Below are 21065 nucleotides of genomic sequence, written 5' to 3'. Positions count from 1 at the left end.
GTGGGCGGAACTCGCAGAGTTTCACTCTGTGGAACTCCATGGAGTTACACAAAAATCCTTTGAGGTTCAGCGGAGTTCTACGAGCAGGCAGAGTCAGGCACATTGTGCTGCTTGCGCTGATTTTTAGCTCCAGAAGCTTCTTCCGTGCTGTAAAATCAGGACAGAGAGCACCATGCAGTGCGCCGGAGGGCGCTGCTTCGTTCTGCTGCTCGGTAAGATCATCTACTCGAGCTGCAGCTTTCTCAACACGAACGATCACAACCTGTAGTGACCGCCAGGTTGAGAAATGTTGCCAGTAAGCATTCTAGCACCTGAAAATCATGCTGAGGGATGCATGCTGGGGAGCCGTGAGCGAGAAACAATTCTGCCCCATGGCAGTTGGCGGAGTTTTGCCAGAACTCCATGCTCCAATTGGCACACAGAGTGGGCAAATCTCAGGGAACTACGCTGGCGGAGCAGAACTTTTGACCCACCCCTAATGATGGCCTTTAGGCACCAGGGGTTTGACTATGACTTTCCTGTACGTGGGCAACTACTTGAACAGACAATGATTCCAAGGGTATCTGGAGGATAGACTTTTCTTTAACAGAATCCAAGATGATCAGTATTGGGGTGTCCAACATCGGTCATAGACGGGTATATCCAAGTATAATTGTCAAAATAACCACTAACCCATCTTCCATGTTTAAGTTACTGGTTTGTGAATGTGTCTCATGTGGATTTCCTCTCGCATTGCTCAGGGAACTATGGATCAAAGCCAGACCTCCCGAGTTAAGGACTTGAAAGAAAACAGGGCCCCAATTTACTTCTAGGTGGTAAGGATACTTCATCACAACAGCGACGGAGTATCCTTAATGCCAATAATGTGGTCCGCCTGCTGCATATACATGCGCGCGGACCTTAGGGTAATACGGAGGAGACCACTCTGTCTCTGCCGTGATTAATCCCCTCCTATGGCCCTGGGAAGTCAGAGCTGATGTAGAATTGCCTAAATGTCCACCCGCCCAATTTAGATGGCGGACATGCAGTCATTTTTTACAGCTCCGTACCTCCAGGAACTATCAAACAATTGTAATGCTCCCCCCGCCATGGGAGAAGCCTCCGCTGGCAAGGGGAGCATTACTTTTTGGGGAATGTCTTTTTTAAAAAGAATAAAAGATTACTGCTAACTGATCGCTGATGCAATCCTGTCGCAAACAGTCAAATGCAATGACGGGAATTGCTGTGACGGCGGTTCCTGCCAATGCCTTTATAAATAACTGCGAGGCAGGCGGCCATTTATAAATCTGGCGGGTGGCGTGGTCTCGACCTGGCGGATGTAAAGTCCTCCGCCACACCAAGGGAGAGTACTCCGTCTGTCTGGAAATAAATCATGCCCAGAGCCCTCCTTAGTAAATGATGGCTGACCTTTTCAAGTTCAAGCATGCATTTCAAGTTGGAATGTTGTGGACCTATCAGAATTATCCTACTGCATGGTATTTCTAGAGTTAAGATTGAGTGTATCACAGGGGCTGTGGAGTCAATTCTGAGTGTGTTTCCTCCTTCCTACAGGGTAGGAAGCTAAGCGGTGTCCCCCGTTTTCAAAATGTAGATGATCACTGAAGGGGTCATTTGGACATGTCAGTAAGTGTCAAAGCACTTGTTTCAATTAGAAATGAGTGAGGGGTGGGAAAATACTGTAGAGGAAATCATGTTAGCAAAAAATAGTTTAAAGTTATCGAAAAAAGTTTTCAAACTTAATTAAAGAAACTACCATATTTCGTCAACCTTTACTGGGGAATATTACCTAATGCGTATCCTTGAAACTTTCAAATATGGGGCTTGGAAACAGGCATATGTGCGTTTGTTTCCAGGAAATGTAATTCACTTAAGTCTGTTTTTAATGCAATTTTAAGCTAGACCTGTTGAGAAGGGAACAATAAAGCCTACTGGTGTAACTCAAGAACAATGCAGGGTGTAATTTATGGGAGTAGCTTACTTCAGGTGTAGTGCTTTGGGCACTCGCGTTTTACAACAGACAATGCCTGACAGTGCAGTTTAAAAAAAAAGGTGAATTTCCCTCTGATAGGAAAGAGTGTGCAGTGGTGAACACTTTCTTCGTGAAACTTTTTTAAATTGTTTTAAATCTTTACGAGAATTGAGAAAGCCATAAAGTGTGTACCTTTTTTAATTAACAGGGAAAATGAATAGATTATGGAGGAAAACAACTCTGCAAATATTCACTTTCAACAGAAGAAGAGGCTTGTAATTTTCGTTTTCAGCAAAATTATTTCTCTAAATCTTTATGTAAATCTCCCTGAGAGGTGAAATGCTGTAGTAGGGACCATCAGTGGTTCATCCTCTGCGGGATGCTTTGCTTGAGGGCTTCCTACCTGGCGGTTGCGCTGGTCCAGAATGCGAGAAATCTGTATTTTTTTCCGGCCCATTTGGACGTCTTGCTTCGGGTATGTTCTGAGAAGAGGGAAAGAACGCCAGAGAGATGGAGACAAGAAGATGGAGGCCGATGGGGGGCATGGGAGGTGGGCAGGGGTGTGAACGGGAGAGTGTGGGAGGTAGGGAATCTAAAGAAATCCAAAGACAGAGAATGATGCCGGCAGAGGCCTGAGGGGGGCAGCAGAGGGTCGAAGGAGACAGAGGCCAGGGGAGGGAACACGTGGAGCAAGAGACTGAGACACGCAGAGACGGAGAGAGAGTCAAGTGAGTGTGAGAGGAAATGTGACAGAGGAGAGCAAGAGACTGGGGAAGAGAGCAGTAGAGAGACGCACACAGATGGTAATACGAGATAACAAAGGGGCAGAAAGGAGAAGATAAAGAGAGGGGAGGGAGGCGGGCGAGAGAGGAGGGAGACAGCAGGAGTAAACAGGAGAGACAAGGAGGGAGAGAGACAATAATGTGTAAAGGGAGTGGAGGGTGAGAGAAAGGAGGTGACGGAGAATGTGGAAAGCAGAGGTACACAGGAGCCAATGAATGAAGGGGAAGAGAGGGAACATGGAAAGAAAATGGGTCAGAAAGAGGGGAAAAAAGAAGATGGAATTAACTGAGAAGTCAAACTCAGAGGCATGTACATCAAGGCATTTTGGAGTATGTCAAGGAGTACTGTCGTAGTACTCTTACATACTCTAACATACTCCGGTAGTCTTCTTTTAAATGTGCTTACATTCTCCTGTAGTACTCTGATATACTCTTACCTACTCCTGTAGTACTCTTCTACGTACTCTAAAATACTCTGATAGTATTCTTTTAAATGTGGTTATATTCTCCTGTAGTACTCTGATATGCTCTTACGTACTCCTATAGTAATCTTGCATACTGCTGTAGTGCTCTTGTACATACTCTCACATCCACTTGTAGTAATACTTTGATGTACTCTTACATAATCCTGTAGTATTTTTGCATACTCTTACATACTCCGGTAGTCTTCTTTTAAATGTGCTTACATTCTCCTGTAGTACTCTGATATACTCTTACCTACTCCTGTAGTACTCTTCTACGTACTCTAAAATACTCTGATAGTATTCTTTTAAATGTGGTTATATTCTCCTGTAGTACTCTGATATACTCTTACGTACTCCTATAGTAATCTTGCATACTGCTGTACTGCTCTTGTACATACTCTCACATCCACTTGTAGTAATACTTTGATGTACTCTTACATAATCCTGTAGTATTTTTGCATACTCTTACATACTCCGGTAGTCTTCTTTTAAATGTGCTTACATTCTCCTGTAGTACTCTGATATACTCTTACCTACTCCTGTAGTACTCTTCTACGTACTCTAAAATACTCTGATAGTATTCTTTTAAATGTGGTTATATTCTTCTGTAGTACTCTGATATGCTCTTACGTACTCCTATAGTAATCTTGCATACTGCTGTAGTGCTCTTGTACATACTCTCACATCCACTTGTAGTAATAATTTGATGTACTCTTACATACTCTTGTAGTATTTTTGCATACTCTTACATACTCCGGTAATCTTCTTTTAAATGTGCTTACATTCTCCTGTAGTACTCTGATATACTCTTACGTGGTCCTGTAGTACTCTTCTACATACTCTAAAATACTCTGATAGTATTCTTTTAAATGTGGTTATATTCTCCTGTAGTACTCTGATATACTCTTACGTACTCCTATAGTAATCTTGCATACTGCTGTAGTGCTCTTGTACATACTCTCACATCCACTTGTAGTAATAATTTGATGTACTCTTATATACTCCTGCATTATTTTTGCATACTCTTACATACTCCTTTAGTGCTCTTTTACGTGCTTTTACATACTACTGTAGTACTCTGATGCACTCTTATAGACGTCTCTAGTGCTCTTACATACTCCAGTAGTAATCTTTTAAATATGCTTACATACCTCTTATTCTTACATATTCCTGTACTACTCGTTAACATAATGTACACAGTCCCGTGGGCCTCTTTTACGCACTCTTACATGCCTTTTTGAAGTGATCGTAAAACAATTAAAATGGGAATGAAATCTGAAAACTCAGGAATATTCAAATACGTTTACTATGACTAGAAAGGATGCGACCTCTTTGGCCTTTGACCAAGGTAACAGGGGTTCTTGGGGCGAGTCCTCAACGCTAGCTCGAGCCCACATGAGAGTACCCCTGTAGTACTAACGCCCCTGGTCGTAGCTGTGCTGTGTGAAGCGGATCCATCACTCCAGATGGACAGGTGCAGAGGTGTACAGTGGGAGTACATCCGGTGGGGGGGTCAGATGTCCTGTGACTAGGAGTAAGGTTCCCCCCCCCCCCCCATAGACACCCTGGGACAGGTACTGATGCAGCGCGGGGGAGGGGTACACATTGTGCTCTTCATACAGCAGAGATGGGGGGTGCTTAACAAAGGGAAACTTGCGCTTTTGCGTCACTACGCCATTGTTTGCTATTCACAAAGGTACTTACGACAGCAGAGTCTCCGCACATGACAAGAGAGGGCTGGCCTCTTTATAGCTGACAAGTAACCCGCAGGTTCTGCCTCAGACCCACAGCCCTGTCCTCTGCACCCCCTCAGCCTGTGCCCCGCAGCTATCTTTAGCGCAGCTGGATGCAGTGTTCCCATGACCCCGCGGGGCCGCCCAGGCCTGGCACCGAGGGCTGCGCCGATGGCGGGGCTGGGAGGCGGGAGATTCCCAGCAGAAACCATGAGATCCCACTGGAGAGTGGAGGGCACGGGGCACATTCCACAGCCCGAGCCTCGCGCTCTGTTCTGTCTCTGGGTACCTGTGCCAGAATATGTGCCCTACTGTGGGTACCAGTGCCAATGTGTGCCCTTCTGTGGGTGCCAGTACCAGTGAGTGTGTGCCGTTCTGTGGGTGCCAGTGTATGCCCTTCAATGGGCACTAGTGGCAGTGTGTGCCCTTCTGTGAGTACCAACGCCAGTGTGTGCCCTTCTGCGAGTACCAACGCCAGTGTGTGCCCTTCTGCGAGTACCAATGCCAGTGTGTGCCCTTCTGCGAGTACCAATGCCGGTGTGTGCCCTTCTGCGAGTACCGCCAGTGTGTGCCCTTCTGCGAGTACCAATGCCAGTGTGTGCCCTTCTGCGAGTACCAACGCCAGTGTGTGCCCTTCTGCGAGTACCAATGCCAGTGTGTGCCCTTCTGCGAGTACCAACGCCAGTGTGTGCTCTTTTGTGGGTACCAATGAGTGTGTGCTCTTTTGTGGGTACTGTAGGAGGCTGGACTGGCTTGTAGTGAGTACCAAGGGGTACTTGCACCTTGCACCAGGCCCAGTTATCCCTTATTACAGGGAGTGCAGAATTATTAGGCAAATGAGTATTTTGACCACATCATCCTCTTTATGCATGTTGTCTTACTCCAAGGTGTATAGGCTCGAAAGCCTACTACCAATTAAGCATATTAGGTGATGTGCATCTCTGTAATGAGAAGGGGTGTGGTCTAATGACATCAACACCCTATATCAGGTGTGCATAATTATTAGGCAACTTCCTTTCCTTTGGCAAAATGGGTCAAAAGAAGGACTTGACAGGCTCAGAAAAGTCAAAAATAGTGAGATATCTTGCAGAGGGATGCAGCACTCTTAAAATTGCAAAGCTTCTGAAGCGTGATCATCGAACAATCAAGCGTTTCATTCAAAATAGTCAACAGGGTCGCAAGAAGCGTGTGGAAAAACCAAGGCGCAAAATAACTGCCCATGAACTGAGAAAAGTCAAGCGTGCAGCTGCCACGATGCCACTTGCCACCAGTTTGGCCATATTTCAGAGCTGCAACATCACTGGAGTGCCCAAAAGCACAAGGTGTGCAATACTCAGAGACATGGCCAAGGTAAGAAAGGCTGAAAGACGACCACCACTGAACAAGACACACAAGCTGAAACGTCAAGACTGGGCCAAGAAATATCTCAAGACTGATTTTTCTAAGGTTTTATGGACTGATGAAATGAGAGTGAGTCTTGATGGGCCAGATGGATGGGCCCGTGGCTGGATTGGTAAAGGGCAGAGAGCTCCAGTCCGACTCAGACGCCAGCAAGGTGGAGGTGGAGTACTGGTTTGGGCTGGTATCATCAAAGATGAGCTTGTGGGGCCTTTTCGGGTTGAGGATGGAGTCAAGCTCAACTCCCAGTCCTACTGCCAGTTCCTGGAAGACACCTTCTTCAAGCAGTGGTACAGGAAGAAGTCTGCATCCTTCAAGAAAAACATGATTTTCATGCAGGACAATGCTCCATCACACGCGTCCAAGTACTCCACAGCGTGGCTGGCAAGAAAGGGTATAAAAGAAGGAAATCTAATGACATGGCCTCCTTGTTCACCTGATCTGAACCCCATTGAGAACCTGTGGTCCATCATCAAATGTGAGATTTACAAGGAGGGAAAACAGTACACCTGTCTGAACAGTGTCTGGGAGGCTGTGGTTGCTGCTGCACGCAATGTTGATGGTGAACAGATCAAAACACTGACAGAATCCATGGATGGCAGGCTTTTGAGTGTCCTTGCAAAGAAAGGTGGCTATATTGGTCACTGATTTGTTTTTGTTTTGTTTTTGAATGTCAGAAATGTATATTTGTGAATGTTGAGATGTTATATTGGTTTCACTGGTAATGATAAATAATTGAAATGGGTATATATTTTTTTTTGTTAAGTTGCCTAATAATTATGCACAGTGATAGTCACCTGCACACACAGATATCCCCCTAACATAGCTAAAACTAAAAACAAACTAAAAACTACTTCCAAAAATATTCAGTTTTGATATTAATGAGTTTTTTGGGTTCATTGAGAACATGGTTGTTGTTCAATAATAAAATTAATCCTCAAAAATACAACTTGCCTAATAATTCTGCACTCCCTGTAGTGTATAGGGTGTCTAGCAGCATAGGCTGATAGATAATGGTAGTTTAGCAGAGCAGCTTAGGCTGAACTAGGAGACGAGTGAAGCTCCTACAGTACCACTAGTGTCACTTGCACAATATCATAAGAAAACACAATACACAGTTATACTAAAAATAAAGGTACTTTATTTTTATGACAATATGCCAAAGTATCTTAGAGTGTACCCTCAGTGAGAGGATAGGAAATATACACAAGATATATGTACACAATAGCAAAAATATGCAGTATAGTCTTAGAAAACAGTGCAAACAATGTATAGTTACAATAGGATGCAATGGGGACACATAGGGATAGGGGCAACACAAACCATATACTCCAAAAGTGGAATGCGAACCACGAATGGACCCCAAACCTATGTGACCTTGTAGAGGGTCGCTGGGACTATTAGAAAATAGTGAGGGTTAGAAAAATAGCCCAACCCAAGACCCTGAAAAGTGAGTGCAAAGTGCACTAAAGTTCCCCAAAGGACAAAGAAGTCGTGATAGGGGAATACTGCAGGAAAGACACAAACCAGCAATGCAACAACGATGGATTTCCAGTCGAGGGTACCTGTGGAACAAGGGGACCAAGTCCAAGAGTCACAAGCAAGTCGGAGATGGGCAGATGCCCAGGAAATGCCAGCTGTGGGTGCAAAGAAGCTTCTACTGGACAGAAGAAGCTGAGGATTCTGCAGGAACAAAAAGGGCTAGAGACTTCCCCTTTGGAGGACGGATCCCTCTCGCCGTGGAGAGTCGTGTAGAAGTGTTTTCCCGCCGAAAGACTGCCAACAAGCCTTGCTAGCTGCAAATCGTGCGGTAGGTGTTTTTGGATGCTACTATGGCCCAGGAGGGACCAGGATGTCGCAAATTGCGTCAGGAGAGAGAGGGGACATCGAGCAAGACAAGGAGCCCTCTCAGCAGCAGGTAGCACCCGGAGAAGTGCCAGAAACAGGCACTACGAGGATGCGTGAAACGGTGCTCACCCGAAGTTACACAAAGGAGTCCCACGTCGCCGGAGACCAACTTAGAAAGTCGTGCAATGCAGGTTAGAGTGCCGTGGACCCAGGCTGGGCTGTGCACAAAGGATTTCCGCCGGAAGTGCTCAGGGGCCGGAGTAGCTGCAAAAGTCGCGGTTCCCAGCAATGCAGTCTGGCGTGGGGAGGCAAGGACTTACCTCCACCAAACTTGGACTGAAGAATCACTGGACTGTGGGAGTCACTTGGACAGAGTTGCTGGATTCGAGGGACCTCGCTCGTCGTGCTGAGAGGAGACCCAAGGGACCGGTAATGCAGCTTTTTGGTGCCTGCGGTTGCAGGGGGAAGATTCCGTCGACCCACGGGAGATTTCTTTGGAGCTTCTAGTGCAGAGAGGAGGCAGACTACCCCCTCAGCATGCACCACCAGGAAAACAGTCGAAAAGGCGGCAGGATCAGCGTTACAGAGTTGCAGTAGTCGTCTTAGCTACTTTGTTGCAGTTTTGCAGGCTTCCAGCGCGGTCAGCAGTCAATTCCTTGGCAGAAGGTGAAGAGAGAGATGCAGAGGAACTCGGATGAGCTTTTGCATTCGTTATCTAAAGTTTCCCCAGAGACAGAGACCCTAAATAGCCAGAAAAGATGGTTTGGCTACCTAGGAGAGAGGATAGGCTAGCAACACCTGAAAGAGCCTATCAGAAGGAGTCTCTGACGTCACCTGGTGGCACTGGCCACTCAGAGCAGTCCAGTGTGCCAGCAGCACCTCTGTTTCCAAGATGGCAGAGGTCTGGAGCACACTGGAGGAGCTCTGGACACCTCCCAGGGGAGGTGCAGGTCAGGGGAGTGGTCACTCCCCTTTCCTTTGTCCAGTTTCGCGCCAGAGCAGGGCTAAGGGGTCCCTGAACCGGTGTAGACTGGCTTATGCAGAAATGGGCACCAAAAGTGCCCATGAAAGCATTTCCAGAGGCTGGGGGAGGCTACTCCTCCCCTGCCTTCACACCATTTTCCAAAGGGAGAGGGTGTAACACCCTCTCTCAGAGGAAGTCCTTTGTTCTGCCATCCTGGGACAAGCCTGGCTTGACCCCAGGAGGGCAGAAACCTGTCTGAGGGGTTGGCAGCAGCAGCAGCTGCAGTGAAACCCCAGGAAAGGCAGTTTGGCAGTACCAGGGTCTGTGCTACAGACCACTGGGATCATGGGATTGTGCCAACTATGCCAGGAGGGCATAGAGGGGGCAATTCCATGATCATAGACATGTTACATGGCCATATTCGGAGTTACCATTGTGGAGCTACATATAGGTAGTGACCTATATGTAGTGCACGCGTGTAATGGTGTCCCCCCACTCACAAAGTCCGGGGAATTGGCCCTGAACAATGTGGGGGCACCTTGGCTAGTGCCAGGGTGCCCTCACACTAAGTAACTTTGCACCTAACCTTTACCAGGTAAAGGTTAGACATATAGGTGACTTATAAGTTACTTAAGTGCAGTGTAAAATGGCTGTGAAATAACGTGGACGTTATTTCACTCAGGCTGCAGTGGCAGGCCTGTGTAAGAATTGTCAGAGCTCCCTATGGGTGGAAAAAGAAATGCTGCAGCCCTTAGGGATCTCCTGGAACCCCAATACCCTGGGTACCTCAGTACCATATACTAGGGAATTATAAGGGTGTTCCAGTAAGCCAATGTAAATTGGTAAAATTGGTCACTAGCCTGTTAGTAACAATTTGGAAAGAAATGAGAGAGCATAACCACTGAGGTTCTGATTAGCAGATCCTCAGTGAGACAGTTAGTCACTACACATGTAACACATTCAGGCACACTTATGAGCACTGGGGCCCTGGATACCAGGGTCCCAGTGACACATACAACTAAAACAACATATATACAGTGAAAAATGGGGGTAACATGCCAGGCAAGATGGTACTTTCCTACAGGTACCAATGAGTGTGTGCCCTTTTGTGGGTCCCAGTGGCAGTGTGTGCCCAGTGACTCACTGGCGGTTCACACCAAACAAGGGGGCATGTGGTGCTAGTAGGAGGGAGAAGGCGGGGGGGCAGGGTCGGTAGTAAAGGTAGCTCAGGAGCTGAGAGCAGCTGGGTGGAGTAGTGGATATTGGGTGAGTGAAGGAGACTACTTGAGTGGAACAGGTGGGTGTGGAGGGTGGAAAAGGTAGGTAGAACAGGAGGGTTTGGAGGTGAAATGGTTGAGTGGAGGAGGTGGGCTGAGTGGAAGTGGTGGGTGCAGGAGGTGAGTTGAGTGGAGGAGCAGAGTTTGATGCAGGAGGTTGGTGGAGTGGAGAAATGTATGTAAGTGGAAGGGCGGTGTTTGAGCGGAGGAGGTGGTATGAGTGGAATGGAGGAGGTGGTATGAGTGGAATGGAGGAGGTGGTATTAGTGGAAGGGATGAGTTGAGTGGAGGAGGTGGTATGAGTGGAAGGGGTGAGTTGAGTGGAGGAGGTGTTTGGAGTTGATATGGGTAAAGTGGTGGTTGAGTGGAGGTGGTGGGTGGGGAGGGTTGGTGAAGTGGAAGATGAAAGTGGAGGCAGGAGGTTGTGTGAAAGAGGTGAGTTGAGTAGGGAAGGTGTGTGGAGTTGAATATGTGGGAGGCGTGGCCCATGTTGGTTGAGTAGAGGAGATGTAGTGATTGGCACCCGTGGGTGCAGTGGAGTGGAGATGGTGGCTTTAAGTGGAGGAGATGGGAGCTGAGTGTTGAACTGTTTAAGTGGAGGTGTTTGCGTAGAGGAGGAGGGTGGACTGGAGGAGGAGACTTGAGTGGATTGGACTCCTTGTGTTTATGTAAGAAAAGGCGGTTTAGTGGGAGGGGTTGGTTGACCGGGAGAGGTGTGATCTTGCCTTCTGGGTGATGTCCACTGTTGGGGTGGATTCTTGTGACCGAGTACTGCTCTTATCGCTGGGTTGTGTTCAGGTGTGGTTTTGTGGCTGCTTGGTGGTGGATTGGTCCTCTGGTTGGGTGTTGATGTGGTTGGGTGTTTGAATGGGAATGTCTGGTGGCTGGATGGGCGGCGGCCAGCGCTTTGGATGACTGCACTGATTTGAGGGTGGAGTTGATACCATCAGATGCCACACATCAGGGGTGAGACGCCCTGGCAGGGGCTCTTGTGGTACCCAAGTGTTCTGGTATCTTTGATGCTGATGACATTGGTGGCGTAGGCTGGCAGAGCCCGATGGAGCCCATCACTGGTGCCACGCTCTACGTTCCGCGCGGACAGCTGAAGGTGAGAGGATGCTCGTCTACTCGGATCCCAGAGGGTAAGGGGTGTGAAAACAACAGCAGGTATGTTTGCAAACTGAGTGAGAGCGGAGGGCGCGGAGAGGAGGGGGGGGGCACACCCAGCATCCTTCTACCAACCACAATACCTCGTGGAGACCTGGGCTGCCGCCTCCTGACGTCAGCAGACACTCCAGGCAGGCAATTACAGGTGCCTGGAGGAGGGGGCAGGTGCTCCTGGGGGTTGCAGGTATCCCTCCCCTACTGCCCCACCTCAGGAGCTGCCTGGCTTCTTCATTCTTAGATGATAATTAACCCTTTCAGGCAGGATATACCCTGGAAGCAACAGCATTGTAAATGCAGCGCTTATGACCTCACAATATTTCTACCATCGAATAACAACCTAAAAATGAAATGTAAAACAGCAAACGATCAAACGAATTAACGCTATAGCATTCATAGTCGTCTCAGTGAAAGCGGTGAGGGGATGTCGTGTAATCTCACTTGTAAGAAGATGGACACCTTTGTAATTGCGTCTGCATCACTGGGGTGAGGGGGACACTGAAGTGTGTGTGTGAGTTAAGCTTTGCGTGTCTGCTTTGTAATAGATTGTGATCCTAACCGTAAACTCCGAATTTCTGTTTTTCCCTGTTTTATTTCATAACAATTACTGCTCTCCAACTGTGTTTGTATACCGATCAATGTCTCAGGTTATTTTTTTCCATTTTTTTATGACCAATTTTATTGTTTTATACATAGAAAACTTGTCCCATTTACATGTTATAAGAGTAGCAATTAGTATTCTCAATGCCCACTAGTTACCCAGATTTCTTTGATGAGCACATCACCCGCCGAGCATCAGCTGACCCCGGGCTGACCCCGTGCGCGCGGTATGAATCTGTCTATCCTATGTTGGGTGCGATTCCCAACACTAGCCATAACTTCACTTCAACCTGTGGTTTTCTCATTGAACCTATACATAGACCTGAACATGGTATCCGCCATGACAGTGCGCAGTGCGCATGTGCAGATCTCCTGCCCATGTACAGGCACCCGAATCGCCACGTCCTAACTTTATGAATATAGCTGCAATCCGTGCGTGGAAAGCCAACTTTAATGTGCAACATTCACTCTTCATTGCTGATTCTCCCTCCCTGAAGGAAGCGCGATGATGCTGTCGTTCTAAGCAAATGGCGGCCCCCTTGTCACAGTCACATTTACGCTTTCGAGTGCCCCAATCACGCTTTTTTGTTGCTAATTGTTTAGAAACCTTCTTTTTTGTTTTTGGCTTATTTTAACTTCACAGTACACTGATTTTGTTTAAATGGAGGCATTTACCAGGCGCTGTAGAGAACTGATTTTACATAATGGACACAAATTGTCCCTTCTTGAAAATATGATATGACTTGGCTTATATTCTACAACACATTCTAAAAAAGTTCTCTTGACTTTATGTACACTGTTGGCAAAGTTTGGAACACACCAAGAACCTCATATTTTTAAGTAAATAAAAAATTGTTTAATCTGGCCAGGGGTGTAATCACTGATCAAATATCATGTCTGACCTGTTCTGAGAGGTATCTTAAACATAATGACAGGTGAACCAGCTGCAGGCAATGCCCCACACTGGGAGATTGTGGTGTTTCTTCCTATGTTGTTCTGCGCACCTGGCTCGCTGCGGCTCCCTTTCGTTGAGGTAAAGCCCACACCGGCCCTTTCCTGAGCCCAGGCCCTGGCCAGGGTGACTGCAGGTGTCGGCCTACCCCGTCAGCGTTGGCCGATGCAAGAAGCGCAGCGCTTGCATCACCTGCCAGGTACGCGGACTCCCAGGACAGCTCATTACAGGCCCCGGAAGCGGAGAGCGGCACACCTTGCAGAAGGGTCCCACCTTGGATAGACGTCACAGGCCCATAGGTATGGTTCCCTAGGGACGCGCACATCTGTCGGCCTCCTCAGAGGGAACCAGCTGCCAGGCCCATTCCTAATGAACCAAAGAAGGCCCTCATGACCATGCCATGTAGGTATGATCAGGGCGGAGCAGCAGTGTTATGAAACTTGAGGGGGTATCCTTGCAAAGTACATGGAGAGGACCCCCCCGAACCAGGCAGGAGCTCTCGGGCCAGGGGCCCACCGCCTGTGCTGAGGGGTCCACCCGGCGCTCAGGCACCCTCAATGACAGGTGACTTGCTGCTCTGCCCTGCGCCAAAAGCCCATAAATACGACCCCGATGCTGCAGCAGTTCTGGGGCAACAGTCAGGCTGCTGACTGGTGACAAAGGAGATCAGGCTGGCTCGGGGTTGAGACTGAATACATCTGGTGCTCACTTACCGAGGATGCCCAGGGTGGGTGTGTGGACCTCTGGGCCCAGAGTTACCCTTCTTCTGCACTTAGCACAGGGCAGTGCCTCACCATCATGAAAGTATCAGGCTGGCTTCCTGGGACATCTGGCCAATAGCTAGAAGGCCTATGAATCCTTAAGGACAGCAGGAGTGGAGAGCTTCCATCACAGGCTGCAAGAGGACGGACGCATTGCAGCTGTGCTGTTTGTCACCAGAAAAAAGCAACCAAGCCAGTTTGTCGCATCTCTAGCAAGTACTACGCAGACGCTTCCTGTGTCAAATCATTGGAATGTAGACCTTTAAACAACAGTTACTTTTATCATACACTGTGTACTCTTTTTATCAACCCGTGAAAGGTGGAGTCTTACTTTTGGGATTCTGATCCAGGTTTTTTTGCTCCGCAGGGACATCATGTTCCCAGTGGAGACAGCTCTTCTCTAATATCTTCCCCAGGTCTGTGGGTGATCCAATCCCCTTCGCACCCTGGAATGGGAGTTGTTCCAGATGAGGGCTGGAGTAAATCTCCAGTCATTTGCAGGATGGGAAGGGGACGCGTTTGGGAATGATCACAAATGTATATATTTGGGGACGGTCCCAAACTTGCTTGACAAACCACGCCCTGGAACGCTCCCTTCTTACCCTGGAGTGGGATTTACGACCTCAGATTTCTAAGCACTCACAGGAGTAAATCCAAATACACCTGCCAGGTAGCCCTTTCTGAATGCATAGGAGGTGTACAAATGGTAACTTTGGTCATAATCTTACGTTTACAATCAAATCTGCCTCTGTGAACAGGCCTCAAAGTTTAATTGTCAGTGAGCAGATGAACCAGAGACCAAAACGTTCAACAACTTCTGTTGCCACAGGGTCACACCGCAAAGATGTACCAGCCTTCTCCGAAAGTAGGCTCCCAGTACTATCTGCTCTGTCTTATTGCAGTGATTCCCAACCTTTTGACTTCTGTGGACCCCCACTTTATCAATAGTGGAACCCGGGGACCCGCACTGAATCATTAGTGGTTTCCGGGGACCCCCCCCCCCACTGAGTCATTACTGAAAGCTGGGGACCTAATCTGTTAAAATTAATAATTTTTCTAAGTAGTCACAGACCCCTTGAGGAGGCTTCGCAGACCACCAGGGGTCCCCGGACCACAGGTTGGGAACCACTATCTTATTTCATCATGGTTAATTAAAATAGGGATTAAACAGTAGCGAATAAAATAAAGTGTCTTCCAACAGTGTGCATTTAGGTATTCACTGGAGTCCGTTGTGTGTTACAATATCACCGCCCGAACATCGGTTCAAAAACTATTCCTTTATTGGGTGTAGAATTTCTATTATTAATTTCAATGGGGTGATATTTAGAAAAAAAACATATTAGGGACACAATTTTTGTTGCATGACACGTAAGCAGCGATATTCCGGTAGTATCCCTCCAAATGTAAAAAAATGTAAATTCGTACTTGTAAAGCGCACTCCGACCCTGAGGTATCGAGGCGCTGAACGCATACCGCTGTGGAACCCCTCCTGGCTTTTCCCTGTGAGTAGCCCACTCCTGGACAACCCCCAAGGTGAAGCCAGGCATCCCAGCGCTGTTGGGGCCGTTGTGGAGATTAAGCAAGCTATTGCCCAGAGTTGCAGAGTGAGAACCATGAATTAGATTAGGCACCGAGGCGAGAAATCTCCTGTCCAGGGAAATTGAGCCCAAGAACCGCTGAAGCGGGAATTGAACCCTGGTCCTGGGCTAGATCTCTGCATCAGGGTTTGCCTCTCTAACCATTGTGCCACACTTCTCCACTCCACTCCACTTGTACACTCGTGGATGATGGCAGGGGGTACGAGCTGTTACCACTGGTTTGATAGTTTGTGCCCCCTGGCACTGCCCTTGTGGCCCCTATATTAAGACAAGCGAACATTAAACCTTCCTTCAAAGCGCTCCATTGCCTCTCATTGAAGTCCTACATTCCTACCAGGAAACCAGTGAGCAGCACCGCCTTCTCCATTGAACAATTAAAATTCCAGCTATAAACTGAGGCGGGTCCCACTTAGTGCCGGGCTAAAGCTCTGGAGTGTTCACAACCCTTCCTTGAGGGCACTGGAGGATTATGGGAGAGCAGCGAGTCTACTAGGCCAGTGGTTCTTAAGCTTTTGACTTCTGTGGGCCCCCAATTAATCAGTACTGAAAGCCGGGGACCCCGTACTAAGGGCCTGATTTAGAATTTGGCAGAGAGGTTACTTCGTCACAAATGTCTGCCATATTATGTTCTCCATAGGCTATGATGGATGGTAATACTGCAGACGACGTGGTATCTGTCACATTTATGAGGGAGTAACCCCCCCTGCCAAACTCTGTCAGGCCCGAATTCATTATCGGAATCTGGGGGCCCCCACTGACTCATTACTGGAAGCTTGGAACCTCGACCTAAGCATTTTCAATGATCTGAACCACAAAACGATAAACAAAAAATACAGAAGGACGTAGTCATCAAGCACACATGATGAAATATTTTATATAATTTGCAAATAAATATAAAAAATGAACATTTTAATAGGAAGGTTGGAGCTTTTCAATTGAGGCCACTCGTCATTCAAACTATATTCGGTTTGATGGACTTGCACTGGACCCACATCCAATCTGAGGATACTAATTTAACACTTTATTAATAATATTTAATATTGTGAGCAGTGGTGGACGCTCTGAGTAGGCTTCGTGGACCCCCAGCGGTTCCCGAACCACAGGTTAATAAGCACTGTGCTAGGCAATGCTACGGGAAACACACCTATGAAAAGTGTAACAAACTCCCCCACCTCTCCAGTATTCACCCCAAAGCAGTGGCACAACATTCACAAGAGAGCAGAAAATCTAGAAAACCAAGCTGCTTGAATAAGGGTTCAAGTGCCACCTAGAAGTGCAAGATCAACCAAGCTGGTGCAGCCTAAAGGAGTGTTTCACCCATTCTCTTGGCCTGTGGGCATAAAGGCGGTCTATTCTTACCTTAAAAAACGTGCATTCTTCGCTAAGACGTATGATGCCATCATTTATGCATTTCATCATATTTTAATCAAAATAGTGTATTACCCATGTATTTTCTTATTGATTGGTTTGTCTAAAAGTGCCGGATGTGGGCAGTAAAGTTACACACTGACATTTATGATACAGTTATTACCACACTAATTCAGCCCCCTTACGGCTAGTGCTTTATCTACAATCCGGGCTGCTGAAAAATGAGGGTCGGCTTCATTTTCAGTGTAATTACAAATTTACTACACATGGCATATATTCCAACCTCTGCCGCATAATTTGCAGCTCTCAAAAACAAATTCACTTCTAGCGCAAATGGATCGAAGTTTATTTGAAAAGCTGTATCATGCGTGGATCAGTGTACGGCAGGCACTTTCCGATGGGTAAGTGGGTGCCTACAAGTTGTTGATCGACACCTGTACTCCAGGTATTGACGCGGCACACAGAAAGGTTGTGGTCTGTGGCAGAAGCTGTGAGGTCAAAGTGGGAAGGTGTTGAGCTCCTCAGCTCTGCACGCCCAAGCCAAAGCAATATAGGGCCTGATTACAACTTTGGAGGAAGGTGTTAATCCGTCCCAAATGTGACGGATATACCACCAGCCGTATTACGAGTCCATTATATCCTATGGAACTCGTAATACGGCTGGTGGTATATCCGTCACATTTGGGACGGATTAACACCTCCTCCAAAGTTGTAATCAGGCCCATAGTGTTATACAAATCTCTAGCAGCCCAATGCAAGATATCAGGTGAGACTTCTGCCCAGACTGTGAGAATGTCCCCAACTAATGGACTTCTGAGGGACATTTGTCTGTAAAATGAATATAATAATGACACCATTATTTCCAACCTGTTTTAATCTCATTTAATTAGACACTATTCAAACAGGTTGGAAATAATGATTGTAAATTTTTTCTTAGAAATATGCGCTTATTAATGCAGATCATCCTACACCATAGAGAATGTTCTCAAAATAGAAGTTATTTCAAGGGGAAACGCTGCGTACAAAGTCAGACCAAACATTTTAATTCTCTTTTTAGTCTTACAATGTAATGTTCAGTTCTGTTCTCACTAGCAGTTTCTTAATCAAACGAAGTGTTTCCAGAGGCTCAAAGTGTGGGGACAGAGTAAACAGAAAACTGAAGACCAGTTCAAAAACACAACTGGGAAACGCAGAGACAGAGGTGTGCCTTTCATTACGTGATATATACATATCTATGCAACTTTTTGATAAAGTGCAGCTAAGTGTGTTGTGCACAAACTGTTTTACTCTAGGAGTCTGAAAGGACAGTGTTAATAACATGATGTTAATGTCATTCCATACAAGGCAAAATCATGTGCTGGTGAATGCCATCTTTCAATAGGATGTGGTGAAGGTGTACACTTCCTTTCTTAAGAAACCTTTAATTTTGTACAACGGGATGTTTCTTTGCCACATCATTTTGGTGGGTTTATAGTCATGCACACTTTCTTTGTTTTTTTTAATACGCATGACTCGGGCATTTATTGAGCCAGTTACTAGGACCCCCCAGATACCTTTATAGGAGTAATTCTGCTCCCATCAAATAGGTCCATGTAATCATGCGTACGATTGTTTGCTAATTGCCACACCTCATTAAATAGTTATTATGCCAGTAATTGTGGACTGTCAGGTAGATATTGTGTCTGTAATTATGCTCCCCTGAGAATGTCTTTTGGCATTAACCAAGCCCCATCAGACAGTGACTGCTCCAGGAGCATCCCACGTGGAGAGATTGTGTGTTAGGATGACAAGGACAAACATTTCAACTTCTCAAAATATCGTGACCAAAATAGTGAATACAACGTTTTCATGAAAGTAAGTGTATATATAGGTGAGTATAGAGTTACTCTACTTAACTACACATCTATGCAACCTGAAGTCAAGCGCATGAAATGTGGCGTGATGAATACTAGACTGAAATGGGACGCCATCAGGACCTCCCTAGTTCTAGTGGCGGATCGTGCGAGGGAAAAGAGGCAGGACAACGCGGCACGTGGCAGAGGGGACAACAACAAAATATAAATTAATTTAAAAAAATAAACGTACCTTTCTCGCCATGCAGCTCCGATACACTTCTCGGTCCTCCACTGCAGGCACAGGCTCCCAGCCTGCCCTGCGTCCAGTCCTAGCTGTTTTCATGCTGCTGGCCGCATGAAAGCAGCGTTAGGATTGGACGGAGCACCCAGCCAGGGCGCTCCGAGGCAGAGTGAGAGTCTCCTCCTGCTGTCTCCACCCCAGCAACACAGTGCCGGGTTGGAGAGAGTCTAATGCACATGTGTGTTTGGCCAGCCCGAGACAGCCGGCCACACATACATGCGCACTGCGCGTGACCCTGCCCCTTTTACAAGAAAACAATAATAAACATGGTTTATTATCGTTTTTGTGTGAAAGTTTTGCAGCTACTGCTGCCGGGGAGGGGAAGCGGGGCACTCCTCTGCCATAGCAGAGGAGCCGCCCCTGACTAGTTCTGCGTCCCTAGTTTGAGATGGTTCATTAGCATCCAAGAGTGTAGTCCCACAGACGCACTTTCAAACACTACAGTTGTTGAACACATCCTAGAAAGAGGTTTGTCCTGAATACTTTTATTTCTGAATACAAGTTTGACAGCAGTTTCTTTATGGAATGGAATTGGTTTTTCTTGTGTTGGTTTCTTAGATAGTTTAATACCCCTCTTCCCAAGTATACTTACTCTAGAACACAGAGAATGAAAAGCAGCCTGGGATGTTTTATTCTTGGACCCAGACATGAAGAAAGGTTTGGTGTATTATGCAAAAAGCATGATTTGAGGTATTTTGAATTCTGTCTCAATCCTCTTCTACCGGAGGGAGTTGGTGTCTGCTCAGAACCTGTCTAGAAGGTAGCATGTTTGCACCTGGGGATGGGCATTTCTCTCTCAGAGTTGAAGGTCACGGATACAGAGGTCAAATAAGGTCATGCTGATGCTGCACCGTGCCCGCTCCCCTTCTTTGAACGCCTTTGTTTGCAAGTCTCTTCTCTTTCATTTTCTGAGAAGCCTTAGAGACGTTATTTGTGCATTCCCCGGGAGGGCTCTGTTCGTTACTTACAGAAAACAGACCATAAACTGAGAATGCACCAATTAGTGGGGTGTGGAGAGAAGGTGGGGCTTGTGAGACTTCCACGCAGACGACCGCGTAGAAGAGGCATTCCATTCGTACAGGAACGTTCTTATTCAACAATGTGACGGGGAACTACAGAGGCCCAACGTGCACCTGCTTCCTCAGATAGTATGTGGCAGATTTAAGAGCCCGCCTTGCACCATATTAGCATAAGCATCACTTTTTTGATGCTAATGGGGCCCAACAAGGCCAAAATCGCTGTGTCAAATTTACAAAGTGGCGCAATCCATGCATTGCGCCACTTTGTAACCCTTTAAGCTACAATATGCCTGCGCCAGGCATAATGTATTCAAATGGGGCATTCCCCCGTTAGGGGGGGGCTGAAAAAACAGCGCAAAGAAATCTAAGAGATTTCTTTGCATCATTTTTTTCGTCACATTTAACACCTGCTCAGAGCAGGCGTTAAAAGGACGCACACCATTGTTTACAATGGGCTTTGCAGGAATAGCGTAAAAAATGTTGAGACTAATCCTGCAAAGCTCCAAACTATCATCCAAAATTTTGATGCTAGTTCCCTAACTAACACCATGGTGCGCCGTATCTTAGATACGGTGCACACATGGTGGCGCTAGGGGGGCGCTAAGGGGTGCAAGGAAAGACTGGGTGCAGTGCGACTTTTCTTAAATCTGGCCCATACTGTTTCTCCTTCTCGAAGATCCCTGCCAGATGATTGCCTGGAATTTGGCAACTGAAAATAAGGTGAACTTAATGTCATATTTCCCTTCTACTGTGCGCTGTAACTGTACTATATTAGGTTACTAACTTCGAAATTTACATAATATAACAATATTACTAAAGCCTAATTTAGAGTTTGGTGGACAAAATACTCTGTCACAAACAGGGCGGAGCACCCCGACCCCCAATCTCTCACTCTGCTCGCTCTGTGCAGAGTCGGTCGGAATGTCATCATTCTGGTGGCGATAACCCTCCTGGCTCTGCCGTAGAAAATCTTACTGTGACGGGCCAACAGAGTAGGGACCCTTGAAGAAAGAACGTCAGTCTGTCCGTCCT

General features: G+C 46.8%; 1 protein-coding gene across 2 annotated transcripts in view; it reads right to left on the bottom strand.

The window, feature by feature from the left end:
• The window catches only part of MEF2B (myocyte enhancer factor 2B), an 88976-nt gene that overhangs the window by 28854 nt on the left and 39057 nt on the right, over positions 1-21065 (bottom strand). The window contains exons 1-2 of one of the 2 annotated variants that reach the window (XM_069217696.1): positions 4920-5047; positions 2373-2736 (exon numbers count right to left, since the gene is read on the bottom strand). In XM_069217696.1, the coding sequence (XP_069073797.1) occupies positions 2373-2426 (54 nt within the window). In that variant the 5' untranslated portion in view covers positions 2427-2736; positions 4920-5047. Of the gene's footprint in view, positions 1-2372; positions 2737-4919; positions 5048-21065 lie in introns of those variants that run through there. The other variant, XM_069217697.1, reaches the window with a different exon arrangement.

This window comes from Pleurodeles waltl, chromosome 12 (assembly GCF_031143425.1).
Source record: "Pleurodeles waltl isolate 20211129_DDA chromosome 12, aPleWal1.hap1.20221129, whole genome shotgun sequence".
NCBI lineage: Eukaryota > Metazoa > Chordata > Amphibia > Caudata > Salamandridae > Pleurodeles > Pleurodeles waltl.
The sequence above is the reverse complement of the archived record's forward strand: the minus strand, read 5'-3'. Positions and strand labels throughout refer to the sequence as shown.